We start from the raw sequence: 14073 nt of genomic DNA on the forward strand, positions 1-14073 counted from the left end.
TTTCATGATTTTAAGGATCCCAAAAAACTACTTTGGCTTTACTGAAGCAGTCGCATTTCCCCCCTACAGGCTTATATTTTCCTGCTTTACCGTCTAAAACTAAATCAGGGAAATGTTTACGCTCTGTCAAATATGCACTGAGAGGAACTACCAGGAGGGGCACTGTAACCATAGAAACAAACAGAGCTCTGACATTGTTGGGGATCACTCCTGAATTTACTTAAGCCTTAGAAAAGTAAAGTAGCCTAACAAAGTAGCTAAAATCGTGGACGTACAGCATTTGGACAGAGAGAGTGATATTAATTTTCTTTGCAAACAAACAAGAATCTTCAGGGTGCAATGTGTGCTGGGCAGCAGCCAGGAGCGAGGTCTCTGGTGAACCAATCCCTCGCTACAGATTCTAGCGAAGGGACGAGGCGTGTCACATCTCTGGTGGGGATGGAGCCTCAGTGCTTCTTTTAATATCTCTGAGCTTTCCCAATCACAACTATCTCTACTGAACTTTGGCTCCGTCTAAACAGTTCTTTGAATTACTTACTAAAACAATATATGACAGTAATGAGAAAGTGGCCACTTTCATGAGTAAATCATGTGAGCCTTATAAGATTTACTTATATGTAGTCTATGTTGTGATTCTACTGGTGTTACTGGTTCTGCTGGTGAGACGATGTGTTCACAGGAAACTTGAAGGTTTGTACATATTCATTCTTATTCATCGTGGTATTTTGTTTCCATTCTGTCATCATAATTTGGTCCATTTAGATTCTTAAATCATAAAAGTGTTTACTTTAACTCATTTCAGCAGATGGAGAAGATGACATCACCAGTGACATCACATACAGTGTTGTGAAATCATCAAATCCTCAACAACCTCCAGTCAAAGAAACCAGAGATGGAGGTTTGTGTGTTCACCCAGGTGTCATCCACATACCTGAACCAATGACTTGGTGGTGTTTCAGGGTAGGATAGCAAAGCCCTCTTTCCCACGTCTTCCATATACAAGTTGCCCACAATGGGTGAAACTGGGGAGCCCACGGCACACCCACGTTCCTGCCCTGTAGAACTGACCCTTGTATGTGAAACAGGTGGAATTAAGACACAGTTTCAAAAGCAAGCACACCTGGTCCAACAGCCTTGTCTTGTTCTAACTGCTTCAGACAGTCTGTCATCCTCGTCCTGTGACCACTTCCTGGGTCTCTTTCAGTCTTCAAATATAAAGTTTTTACAGCTTATAGATTTTAAGTTCTGCTCCAATTATTTGGGTAAAGATAATAAACACTTTGATGGTCAATAAGTGAAAGTGAAAATGTGATAAACGAATAATATAATTAATAAATAATAAATAATTATATTTTTTGATAAGTGAAGTTCACTGAACTGAAAGGAAATTTTGGTTTGATGATGGTTGACATGTTTTCCAAATAGAAGTTTTTCCTCTAGTGAGGAGATGCAGGTGCAGCAGAGCATTGCTGGAAGAAATGATCCCAAGGGTGGAATCTCCTGAGAAATCTTCAGAGACCCAGCGAGAAGTAGGGACCATAGCTGACAGCCCAGGCAGGGGTTGAGGTCAAAGGTCATGCTGTTTGGGGACCTACTGGTCATCATGAGAAGATTCTGGAACCACAGCAATGACCATAAAGCTGCACTGGATGGAGAGCTGTGCCACGGGGCTTTCCAGAGGTAATCACGAGGAGATTGTGGACAACAGATGGAGATCTGAAGGATGAGGGGAGCGTTCCAAGCTCCAATCGACAGTGCAGAGAGGAAGTTCAAGGATGGCATCATGATTCTGTGAACAGAAAGCAGAAGCTATGGTGGTGACGGGGAATGACTGACAGCAGTTTCCTATGAACATCACCTAATGCTGTGTCACTGTGCTATGCATGCTTTGACACTCTGAAGAGGGTCTTCCTTTGTGTCATTGTTGTTGTCATTTGCATCATGAACAAGACTGCTGAAGTGACTCAACAGGTGGGGTTACAACAGCAGTAAAATCATTGAATCCAATACCCTTTCCAAAAAAGGTTTTCTGCAGAGACGAAAGGACAATAGAGGAGTCATAAGTATCCCCCCACAGGAAGAATGCATGAAATGAGGTGATGAGGGTTGATAGAGGCCATAAAACAGGAGTGCTGACAAAGGCCTGCAGCCTTGAAGATAACTGAAAGCCACATTGACAAACAGCAAAACTAACTGGTGTGTTTGTTATACCCATGTCTGCATACATTTGGACTCTGGTCATATGGACAGTGATAGAAACAACTGGAAGAGACATTTATGAAGCTCTGAGGAACTCAAACCACTCTGCATGTGTGATTTACACACCTGGAGGAGATGCACCACAAAGCTGGAATGATTTTGCAAATGTTAATTTCTATGTTTGACTGTTAACATTCATTTGCTTACTTGGAGGGTGTCAATGGAAAATTGTATTTAGTAGTCAGTAGAATCTTTTAGTGATATAAGTTTGCATATGGTAGAATGCTGCATGTAATCATTTGTGTGTAGAAGTATATAGTTGGTGGCATATTGAAAGAATGTCTCATCCTAGGAGGTCTGTAACATTCTAGGGTGTTCACCCCACATCCTAGGAGCATGAGAGAGGTCGTACCTTGTCTTATTGTTTTATGGTAGGATTAACGTAGCTATGTCTGTTTTAGTCTAAGTGCCTTTTGGTTTGATGAACTGCTGGACTTTGAGACCAGCAGGTTTAGGGAAGATCTTATGGGGCCACACTCTGACACCCCCCCCCCCCCCCCACACACACACACACACACACACACACACACACCCAATGAAGTATAAAATAAAGACCGGGGCAGTTTCTCAGGCGCGAGTCTCTCAGTCCGGAGACTGCCCTTGCTTGCAAGAAATTCTGTGTGTTTCTCTTCTCTGAGTCTTTGCTGAAGAAGTATTTTAGAATATATTCCTTAACAGAGAGAACGATGCTCGTCACAGTTCTCTCCCTCATGCACGAGCAACACAAAGAGCTCTGGTGACTTGCGTCTTGTCTTTGCCATTGTAGTAGAATTGTCTTGGCGTTCCAGCAATAGGTCTGTGCTAGATGAACGTATCAGCAACCTTCAAACGCGTGTGGAGAATTCATTATTTCTTTGACAGATTCTTTAGTAAATAACAGAAAAAAGAAAGTAAGAGAAAAATCACCTGCACAAGTGCCGAGGTAGGTCTCCCTGCAGGATTGGTTTTCCCTTCATCAGGAGCAGCGCTGGGCTGTTTAAATCACGGACAAACAGGATCCTACAGTTGTTTATGTTTTTAAACCCATTTTGCACAGAGAGGCATTTTTTGGAAAATGCATTGATAGTAATATTGAATATTATTACACATCAAAAAAATAACTACAGTAAAATAATCACATCGTGACGCCTCTGCCTTTCTAAATGGAGGGACAGTAACTGTGTGTGTATGTAAGCGTATAAAACCTGAAGATGGTAAGATTAACAGTATTTTGTCTCTATCTGCCATTCTGCTATTCATCTCAACAATAACGTGGCGCACAGCGTGGCGTGAAAATAGCCACATGCAATGGAGCAAAATATGGGTGTGTGTGGTTGGAGGATGTGTTCATGCGCACAAAGGGGGGGTGGAAATTTTTCTTGTAAAACAAAGGGGGGCCCAGCAAACAAAGTTTGGGAACCACTGGTTTAAACGATGTTAGCACAGAAATATTAGCTTCTGTCATGACTGATGAAGTTACTGGTTAATAAAGTTTCCAGTAAAGTGTTTAATCGCAGCCACAGACTGACTGTAAATATCCAGTTTTTCTTTAGTGCATCTGTAATAAATATGTGCAAGTTTCAGTGCTTCGTTTAAACTGTATGATACTTATACTGACCCAGGGTCAGTGTAAAATACAATCCTAGCTGTGTGAACAAAGCCTGGCTCCTTTAATCCTGCATGACAAACCTCAGGATGCAGGTTATTATTACTCTTTCCTGCTGGCACACCTGTCACACCTGAGAGTCAGCTAGAAACTTACAGTGACGTGGACATCATGCAAAGACTGCCAGACTCTGTAATACTGCAAATGATCAGTGACTCAGGTTAACAAAAAAGAAAGTAAGAGGAAATTTAATTCTATAAAACGTGAAAAATTCCACACACATGTAACTCACCACTGTGTGAACATCACAGGGGAGAAATCGTTTCTCTGAGTCAGAGATGAGTGTCAGTAACACAGAAGTTGTCATGGTCCCCGCACCTCGCCAGCTGACAGCAGTCAGGCGCTTTGTTTTGTTTATTCTCCTCTCTCGCCTCTGCTCTCCCTTTCTCTCTCGTCCTCTCCCACTCTCTCTTTCTCCTGCTGGGGCGGAGCTCAGTGTGGGCTCCTGCTCCTGGCCCACGCACCTGGAGATGATCAGCACACCTGCCGCTGATTATGAGAATTGGAGTCCTACTTAAGATGGCGAGTCTGCTCTACTCGTCGCTGGATCGTTGAGCCATCAGTGTCAGTCGTCCTGCACTCTGCAAAGTTTGTTCGTGAGCACGTCTGAACCAGGAGACTAACTGTTTCTCTGTCTGTGTATAGATTTCCCCTGGACCTGTTTTCCCTGTGCACGGTGACTGAGCGTGAGCAAGAGTGATGGAGGAAAGAAGAGGAGCTGTGTGTGGTTGCGAGGGCTGTATGGAAATCTCCCCTCCCTGGACTCCTGCCCCTTTCACTCCCGGACCCTGGAAGCCCTTTTTCCCAGACACCTGTGTGTGTGTGTGTGTGTGTGTGTGTGTCACCGTGGAGAACACTGTAAATAAATTCACTTTTGATTTGAAGAAACTTGTGGTCTGCGCCTGAGTCCGCTCCACTAATCGTGACAGAAGTAAAACTCAGTGTCATGCAGTGACTTTTACACAACCAGATCAGATGAACCAGCTCACACTAAAACATTTTGCTGCACTCTTTACACTTATTTCTTTTCTTTCTGCTTTCTGAGATAAAAGCTCTTTATCAGTAACTTTTACAACTTCTGGCAGGTTAATGTCTGAACTTTGGAGTGAAACACACCCTTAGTTACAGGAAATAACACCACTGTCTGTAACTAAGTGAATCCACCTTAACACCACCTGTGTGTGTGTGACTGCATTACACTCCCACTGCTGGGAACCTGAACAAGAACCAGAACAAAGTCTAAAATAGAAGCTGACAAACAGCTGCACCACCGAGTGACACTTTATTTTATAAACTTCACAACAGGTTTCATGTTGTGACCTGTGGAGGTGAAAAGACACAAAACCTGTTTTACAGCTTTTGAGCTGCAGGCAGGATTGAAACACACCTTAGTTAAAAGTCAAACAGCAACATTTGTCTCCTCCCCTCACGTCACTCAAATGTGACAAACCAGGAAACAGGAAGTTCTTCGTCCTCAGTAAAGAGAGACGCACAGACGATCAGACTGAGCTCAGACCAAACTAGCAGCTTCCTCTGAGTGAGTCCAGCTACAGGAGAGAAAAGTGGAAAACTCCAACACTGCTGCTTCAAGCTGCTGACGCTCCACACACTGAATGTGAGTTTGAGCAAAAACACGACTCAAAGGAAGTTTCAGTGAAGGTGGTAGAGGAGGGAGGGGAGCCAGGACTGACTGTACTTCCTGTCTGCTGTTTTCAGCTTCACTCACAGACTCAATGGCTTCCAGATCAGAGGAGGATCTCTGCTGTCCGGTCTGTCAGGAGGTCTTCAGAGATCCTGTTCTTCTGTCATGTAGCCACAGCTTCTGTAAAGACTGTCTGAAGAGATGGTGGAGAGAGAGACCAACACACGAGTGTCCAGTTTGTAAGGAAATATCAGTTTATGATCCACCTTTAAACCGAGCTTTAAAGAACCTGTGTGAGTCGTTCTTACAGGAGAGAGATCAGAGAGCTTCAGAGGATCTCTGCAGTCTGCACTCTGAGAAACTCAAACTCTTCTGTCTGGACCATCAGCAGCCAGTGTGTCTCGTCTGCAGAGACTCAGAAAAACACACCAATCACAGATTCAGACCCATCGATGAAGCTGCACAACAACACAAGAAGGAACTTCAGGAAACTCTGGAGCCCTTAAAGAAGAAGTTAAAGGTTTGTGAAGAAGTTCAAGTGAAGTTTGATCAAACAGCAGAACACATTAAGGTCCAGGCCCGACACACAGAGAGGCAGATTAAGGAGCAGTTTAAGAAGCTTCACCAGTTTCTAGCAGAGGAAGAGGAGGCCAGGCTGGCTGCACTGAGGGAGGAAGAGGAGCAGAAGAGTGTGATGATGAAGGAGAAGATGGAGGCTCTGAGCAGAGAGATAGCAGCTCTTTCAGACACAGTCAGAGCCACAGAGGACGAGCTGAGAGCTGAAGACGTCTCATTCCTGCACAACTACAAGGCTGCAGTGGAAAGAGTCCAGCGCTGCCCCCTGCTGGATGATCCACAGCTGCCCTCAGGAGCTGTGATAGACCAGGCCAAACACCTGGGCAACCTGACCTTCAACATCTGGAACAACATGAAGGACATGGTCTCCTACACTCCTCTCATCCTGGACCCAAACACTGCTCATCCAAAACTCATCCTGTCTGAAGATCTGACCAGTGTGAGACGAGGAGGAGAGAAGCAGCAGCTTCCTGATAATCCAGAGAGGTTTGATTATTACGGCTCTGTCCTGGGCTCTGAGGGCTTTAACTCAGGGACTCACAGCTGGGATGTTGAAGTTGGAGACAGTAAATGGTGGGGACTGGGTGTGTTAGCAGAGTCTGTGCAGAGGAAGGGAGACATACGGTCTGGATTATGGAGAATACGGTTTAATGGAATTAAAAGTAAATACTCAGCATGCTCACCATCAGAATCTGCTCTCTCAGTACAGAAGAAGCTCCAGAGGATCAGAGTGAATCTGGACTGGAACAGAGGAAAGCTGTCGTTCTCTGATCCTGATACTAACACACACATACACACCTTCACACACACTTTCACTCACAGGTTGTTTCCATACATTTGGACTGATGGTAAAGTGAAGGTGTGTCCGTTGAAGGTGTCAGTGTCAGTGCAGCAGATGAGTTGAGGATGATGATGTTTCTAATGTTGTTTCCTGTCAGTGAGTTGAAGCTGTTAAACTGCAGCTGTCCTCCTGCTGCCTCGTTGTTCCAAAGCTCTTTGTTTCTCTTTTAGTTTCACTCTTTCTTTCTGTTTCTGCTGTCCACCTTTTCACATGGAAAATCATTTCACTGTTTCTCACTGAATGACTCCCCAAACTAGATTTGAAATTCTATCAAGTTTCTAATCATTACAAGTGATTAACGACATAAGTGACCATCTTCCAATTTTTACAATCTATGATAGGAATTACAAGATCAATAAAATGGACAGTAAAAAAGAGTACAGACGAGTAAGAACAGAAGAAAGAATGAATGCATTTAAAAAAGATTTATTGAAGGAAAACTGGGGTGAAGTATATCAGGAACAGGACGTTAATAGTGCTTATAATAAATTCCTTAGAATATTTACATTACTGTACAATAACAACTGTCCAATAAAGCAATATAGTAGGAAACAGAAATATATGGACTGTCCATGGATAACAAAAGGTCTGCAAAATGCATGTATAAAGAAAAATGCTCCCATAAAAGATTATGGGAAATCCTGAACAGTGTTATAAAATGTGGGACTGGACAAAAGAACTATCCCAAGTATTTCATTTGTAATGACCATGAAGAATACAATATGGATGTTGTGGCAAATAGTCTCAATGAATTCTTTGTAACTGCTGGACCAAATTTATCTAGAACAATCACTCATCCTGGGAAAGCACAGGAAAAACCCGATACACTGATTGACAGAAATCCATATTCTATGTTTCTCACAGCCGTTGATGAAAATGAAGTTCTTGAAATTGTCAAAAAATGTAAAAATCACAAATCTTTGGATTGTAATGATATTGATATTATAGTGGTTAAAAGAGTCATTGAGGCTATTATAAAACCATTTACATACATCTGTAATTTATCATTTCAAACTGGTCGATTTCCAGACAGAATGAAAATAGCAAAAGTTATACCTCTATACAAATCTGGAAACAAACACCATTTCACAAACTACAGGCCTGTCTCTTCACTACCTCAATTCTCAAAAGTTCTTGAAAAACTGTTTAAAAACAGACTGGAAAAATTTATAGATAAGCATAAACGCGTGAACGCGCGCAAAGCTACTGGTCCGGACGGGATTCCCGGCCGCGTCCTCAAGTCATGCGCGGCTCAGCTGGCTGGAGTGTTCACACACATCTTCAACCTTTCCCTCTCTCTGTCTGTAGTCCCAGCCTGCTTCAAAATGGCCACCATCGTCCCTGTACCCAAATCCTCCACCATCTCCTCATTGAACGACTGGCGACCTGTAGCCCTGACCCCCATCGTAAGCAAATGCTTCGAGAAGCTGGTCAGGGACTTCATCCGCTCTGCACTACCCGACTCACTGGACCCTCTACAGTTCGCATACCGCCACAACAGGTCCACTGATGATGCCATAGCCCTGACACTACACACTGCCCTCTTCTCACACCTGGAGAAGAGAGACACGTATGTGAGAATGCTGTTTGTAGATTACAGCTCAGCATTCAATACCATCGTTCCCTCGAAGCTGGACAGGAAACTGCAGGATCTAGGACTGAGCAGCTCCGTCTGCAGCTGGATCCTTAGCTTCCTGTCTGACAGACGCCAAGTGGTCAGACTGGGCAGCATCACCTCATCCTCCATCACACTGAACACTGGTGCTCCACAGGGGTGTGTACTGAGCCCTCTCCTGTACTCACTCTACACCTACGACTGCACAGCCACTAACAGCTCCAACATCATTGTGAAGTTTGCGGACGACACTACAGTGGTGGGTCTTATCACCAACGGTGATGAGACGGCTTACAGGGAGGAGGTCAGCGCCCTGACCCACTGGTGTCAAGACAACCATCTCACCCTCAACGTCGCAAAGACAAAGGAGTTGATAGTGGACTTCCGGAGGTGCAGAGAAGTACACACCCCCATCACCATCAGCGGCGCTGCTGTGGAGAGAGTGAGCAGCTTCCGGTTCCTTGGCGTACACCTGGCTGAGGATCTTACGTGGTCAGTACACACAAACAAAACAGTGAAGAAGGCGCAGCAGCGCCTCTTCTTTCTCAGGAGACTGAAAAGATTCGGCATGAGCCCCCGCATCCTCAGGACCTTCTATCACTGTGCCATTGAGAGCATCCTCACTGGATGCATCACCACCTGGTTTGGCAACAGCACCGCCTACAACTGCAAAGCTCTCCAGCGAGTAGTGCGGTGCTCTGAACGGATAATTGGAGGTGAGCTTCCCTCCCTCCAAGACATCTACAGGAAGCGGTGCCTGAGGAAAGCGGGGAGGATCATCAAGGACTCCAGTCACCCCAGCCATAAACTGTTCAGACTGCTTCCATCAGGAAGGAGGTTCTGCAGCATCCGGTCCCGTACCAGCAGACTGAGAGACAGCTTTTTCCATCAGGCCATCAGACTGCTGAACACATCATAGACACCTCAGCTTCACTACTGGAACTTCAACATTATGCACTCCACACTGTACAGTAATGCCGCTGTTTTGCACATATTCAACTCTGTATATTTTATATATTTTATTTATTATTATTATTATTATTTTTTACTATTTAATTTGTAAAAATGTGTATACACACACACACACACACACACACACACACACACACACACACACACGTAGGATAATATTTAGTATACACATCCAGAAATGCATACACTATTATATATTGTACATATATTTATTAGTTTCAGATGTAGCCATTCTTGTATTTTGCTCGTTTGTGTTGTTGTGTTTGCACATCTCTGTTGCTTGTGGGGCTCGCACACAAGAATTTCACTCGCATGTGCTGTGCCAGTGTGCCTGCACATGCAATGTGACAATAAAAGTGATTTGATTTGATTAAACTACTCACTGAGAGTCAGTACGGATCCAGATCAAGCAGATCAACATCATCGGCACTATTAGATTCAATAGAATACATCACAAATTCCATAGACAAAAAGCAATATGTGGCTGGGTTATTCATAGACTTGACAAAGGCATTTGACACTATAGATCATGATATATTAATAAGAAAACTGGAACGTTATGGTGTCAGAGGGGTAGTTTTAGATTGGGTCCGGAGTTATTTAAGTGACAGAAAGCAGTTTGTGAAAATAAATGGTGGTTCCTCCTTATGTATGGACATTGCTTGTGGTGTACTATTAGATTATTCTGTTATTATATGTTACCTTATATATGTAATCAAAGTAGTTGAATTAGAATACTGCTGTAGATCACATTATACCCTTTAATATAGAGTGTGTGAGCTGTATGTAGTTTAGTTCTCATTATACTTTTGAGTTAACAGAACATATTCACATATTAGTTCATTAGATAAATGTGCATCACTCTGTATCCTTGATCTGCTGGGAATGTGTTACACTGTTTTCTTGACATGCTTAATTGTTGAATCATGAAGAGAAGGTTGTAAGCAGGAGACTCTGTGTCTAAAGACAGGGGAGATAGATAGACCACATTCCACACCCCCACCTTACAGAAAGCAGAGAAACAACTGCCGAGGTCATAACTTAGGCGCTGTAACAGAGAAAAATGTGATGTTTTGGCTTTTACGACTAGCTGGGGGCCACTAGAGACTATAAAAAGCTGAGCAACCCGTCACCATTTTGAGACATGTGCCTGACCCTCTGGTAGCATCTCTCCCGTCCGGACGTTGTAATGCTCTTATTGTTGAATTGTATGGAAATAAATGATTGTTGATTGAGCATTTATACACCGAGTATTGTCCTTCCTTCAGCCCAAAGATTCAAAGAATTGGGAGAACACAACAGTACCCCAAGGGTCAGTTTTGGGTCCAAAATTCTTCAACTTGTACATTAACGACATCTGTAAAGTGTCCAAAGTATTAAAAATGGTTCTCTTTGCTGACGATACAAACATTTTTTGCTCTGGTGATGATCTGCAGAATTTATTGGAGGATATGACTAATGAAATAAGTAAAGTGAAGTTCTGGCTTGATAAAAACAAATTATCATTAAATTTGAATAAATCTAAACTGATGTTATTTGGAAATAGTAGTTTAAATACAAATGCAAAGATTCAAATAAATGGTGTTGATATTGAAAGAGTCAGTGAAAATAAATTTCTGGGGGTAATAATAGATGAAAAACTTAACTGGAGAGCTCACGTAAGATATATTCATTCCAAAGTATCACGAAGCATTGCAGTACTAAACAAGGCAAAACAGGTATTCGACAGAACATCACTTCATATTCTCTACTGTTCACTGGTTTCACCATACTTAAGCTATTGTGCAGAGGTCTGGGGCAATAACTATAAAACCACATTACATTCACTTTTTACTCTTCAAAAAAAAGCAATTCGAATCATCCACAATGCAGGTTATAGGGAACATACAAACTCACTATTTTTGCAGTCTGAAATATTGAAAATTGACGATATAGTGAAATTCCAAACAGCACAAATTCTATTCAAAGCAAAAAATAAAGAACTGCCAGGTAATATTCAGAGTATGTTTTTTTTGAAAGAAGGAAGTTATAATTTAAGGGGTTTTTGTAACTTCAAAACAATGAAGGTACGTACTACAAGAAAAGGCTTTTGTGTTTCTGTTCAAGGAGTGAAACTATGGAACAAACTGAATATGGAATTAAAGCAATGTCCAAACATAAAACTGTTCAAAAAGAGTTATAAAAATATGATCTTCTCGATCTATAAAGAAAAGGAAAATATTTAAATTATGTGAATGTCTCTATTTAAAAACAAACAAACAAACAATAAATTCATGATGTGATATTATAGTATATAGTATATCAGAAATCTGTTCACTATCTTTATTACAAATTATATCAGTAAGGAAGCTGACTAAATATTCACTGATAATTTATGGGACAGGGGTGGGATTAAATAAGTGTATAATTCTTCCCACTCCCTTTCAACATGTAAATTAATCAGAATGTTTTTTGTATGTAATTTGTATAGTATTTTTTTCTCTCTTATTTCTTTTCTAAATGTACTTGTATATTGTTCACATGTTGAAATAAATTACCAATCAATCAATCAATTCATGTTTCTATTTGATGTGTAAATGGAGATGATTTAGTTTGCTGGGATATGGACTGACATGTGTTGAATGGGAGGAGCAGTTTGTTGTTGTCTTCTTGTCTGTTTATGACAACAATAAATATGTTGTTGAAACAATGATTCATGTTTAACTCCATATATGAAATGTTTCTGATCTTTGAATTCTGTTTGATTAAAGACTTTCTTCATGACACAAATGAGATTTCAGTGTATTAATAGAACTAAATAAGCTCAGAGTTGAAAGGCTGGAGTATTATGTACGTGCTTCACTGTCAGGATCTTCAGGGGGATTCAAAGGGAAACATCAAACTGCTGTAATGAGATAAACTAGTTGGGCTGAACACACTTATCTGTAGTTTGTCTCCATCCAGGATCATCAGAATATAATGAACATGTGTGAAGAGCCACAAAATGCTGCTGCCCTCTCAGCATGATGAGCTCCAGCCTTTGTTAGCAGGACAACAGGAAACATGAGACAACTTTCAGAGACAGTAACCAACTGTGGCCACAAGATGGCAGCAGCTGATCTGAGATCCTTTATTGGACAGAAGGACTCTGCTCTGTGACGTCATCAGAGAGACGGCCTTCACTCTGATAGATCTGACGTCATGTCTGCACTGCGATGATGAAAGCTGATAAACACATTGTTATTGATCCATGAAATCACCTCTGTCCTCTCAAGTGTAGCTGTTTACAGAGCTGAAGAAGTCCTTCATCATCAAAACAGACAAACATGTATTTCCTGTATTAAGTGACGTCATCCTCACTCTGACCTCTTACAGACATTCTGTTCAGTTTTCCTGCTGTAAGAAATAAACTGTGTGAATAGCTTTACTTTTTCACTCAGCTGTCTCTTCACGATGATGTACCGCTACAGTGTCCACATCACTGCAGCCACAGCACCAATCTGTCTGTTGATCTCCCACTCTCCTCACTCTTAAACAAGATCCTGAGATAGTTAAACTCCTCCACTTTGTGCAGGAACACGTGAACAAAGTCCAAAGAAATAAACTTGGACTGTTTTTTGAAGCCTAAATAAAATGTGAATAAACTTTATAGATACATTTGAAACCAGCTACTCTGTGACTTTACACACTCACACAGTAACAGAGCTGATTCCTGATTGGAGCAGCACAGAGTTAGACTTCTTTTCTGGCTGTGGATTGGTTCGTCAGGATTTCCTCCTTTACAGGTTTAAAAACAATCTCTGTTTCTACATTTTTTGACCTCCTTCTTGTGTCTAAAGGTGAAGCAGCACCAGCCTCCTCTGATCCTCATGTTGTAGCTCTGTGTGTCCAGCAGGGGGCAGAACACCTCCAAACTGTGCCAGCAGCTCTCACTGTGAGCTCAGACGTTTGTGGACACTCAGTTTGTTTGAACATAGTAAATAATCAGAGCTTCTCACACTGTTTATGGGGACACCACCTGCCCGAGGGTGTACTGTCAGAGAGGTGGTGTATGGTGCTGGGTGTAGTCTCTCTGCTGGTTCACAGTTTTTACTGAGGAGCTGTGTTCATGTCAGGAAGGTTTCGTCTGATCACTGTGGTGCAGTTTGGTTTACTCTGTTTCTGAGTGTTTGTAGGATCAGTCTCTACAGGTCACCTGATACCTGGCAGTGAAGTGTTTATGAATCAGCTCCGTCAGATTTAATCCAACAGAATAACATGTAAAACACTCCAGGGCTTTTACTCTGAAACTTTCTCCAGAGCTGTCTGGAGTTTTCTTACATTAAAATATTCTGGTGGAGGCAGAGTGACAGTGTTGTAGATGCTGCATTTTGAAGCCTCAGTGTTTATATTTTTGTCCACAGCCATGTAGACAGAGAGGCAGAGAGAGACAGTGCTGTCACTGAGCTACATGTGTCAGAGCTCAGATGAGGCCCACACATGTGTGTTATCTGTTGTTGCTACACACAGTTAAGATATGGAACATGTGTGTAACCAACTTTCAT

General features: G+C 42.1%; 1 protein-coding gene across 1 annotated transcript; it reads left to right on the plus strand.

Moving 5' to 3' along the window:
- The first annotated feature begins 5637 nt into the window (after positions 1 to 5637).
- LOC146578504 (nuclear factor 7, ovary-like) lies at positions 5638 to 7156 on the plus strand. Its single transcript, XM_085268685.1, has one exon. The coding sequence runs from the start codon at positions 5638 to 5640 to the stop codon at positions 7024 to 7026; it is 1389 nt and encodes a 462-aa protein (XP_085124811.1). The 3' UTR covers positions 7027 to 7156.
- Positions 7157 to 14073: the final 6917 nt, after the last annotated feature.

This window comes from Mchenga conophoros, linkage group LG3, assembly GCF_057382185.1.
Source record: "Mchenga conophoros isolate Kocher_MC1m ecotype Shallow Benthic linkage group LG3, M_conophoros_male_GT1.1, whole genome shotgun sequence".
NCBI lineage: Eukaryota > Metazoa > Chordata > Actinopteri > Cichliformes > Cichlidae > Mchenga > Mchenga conophoros.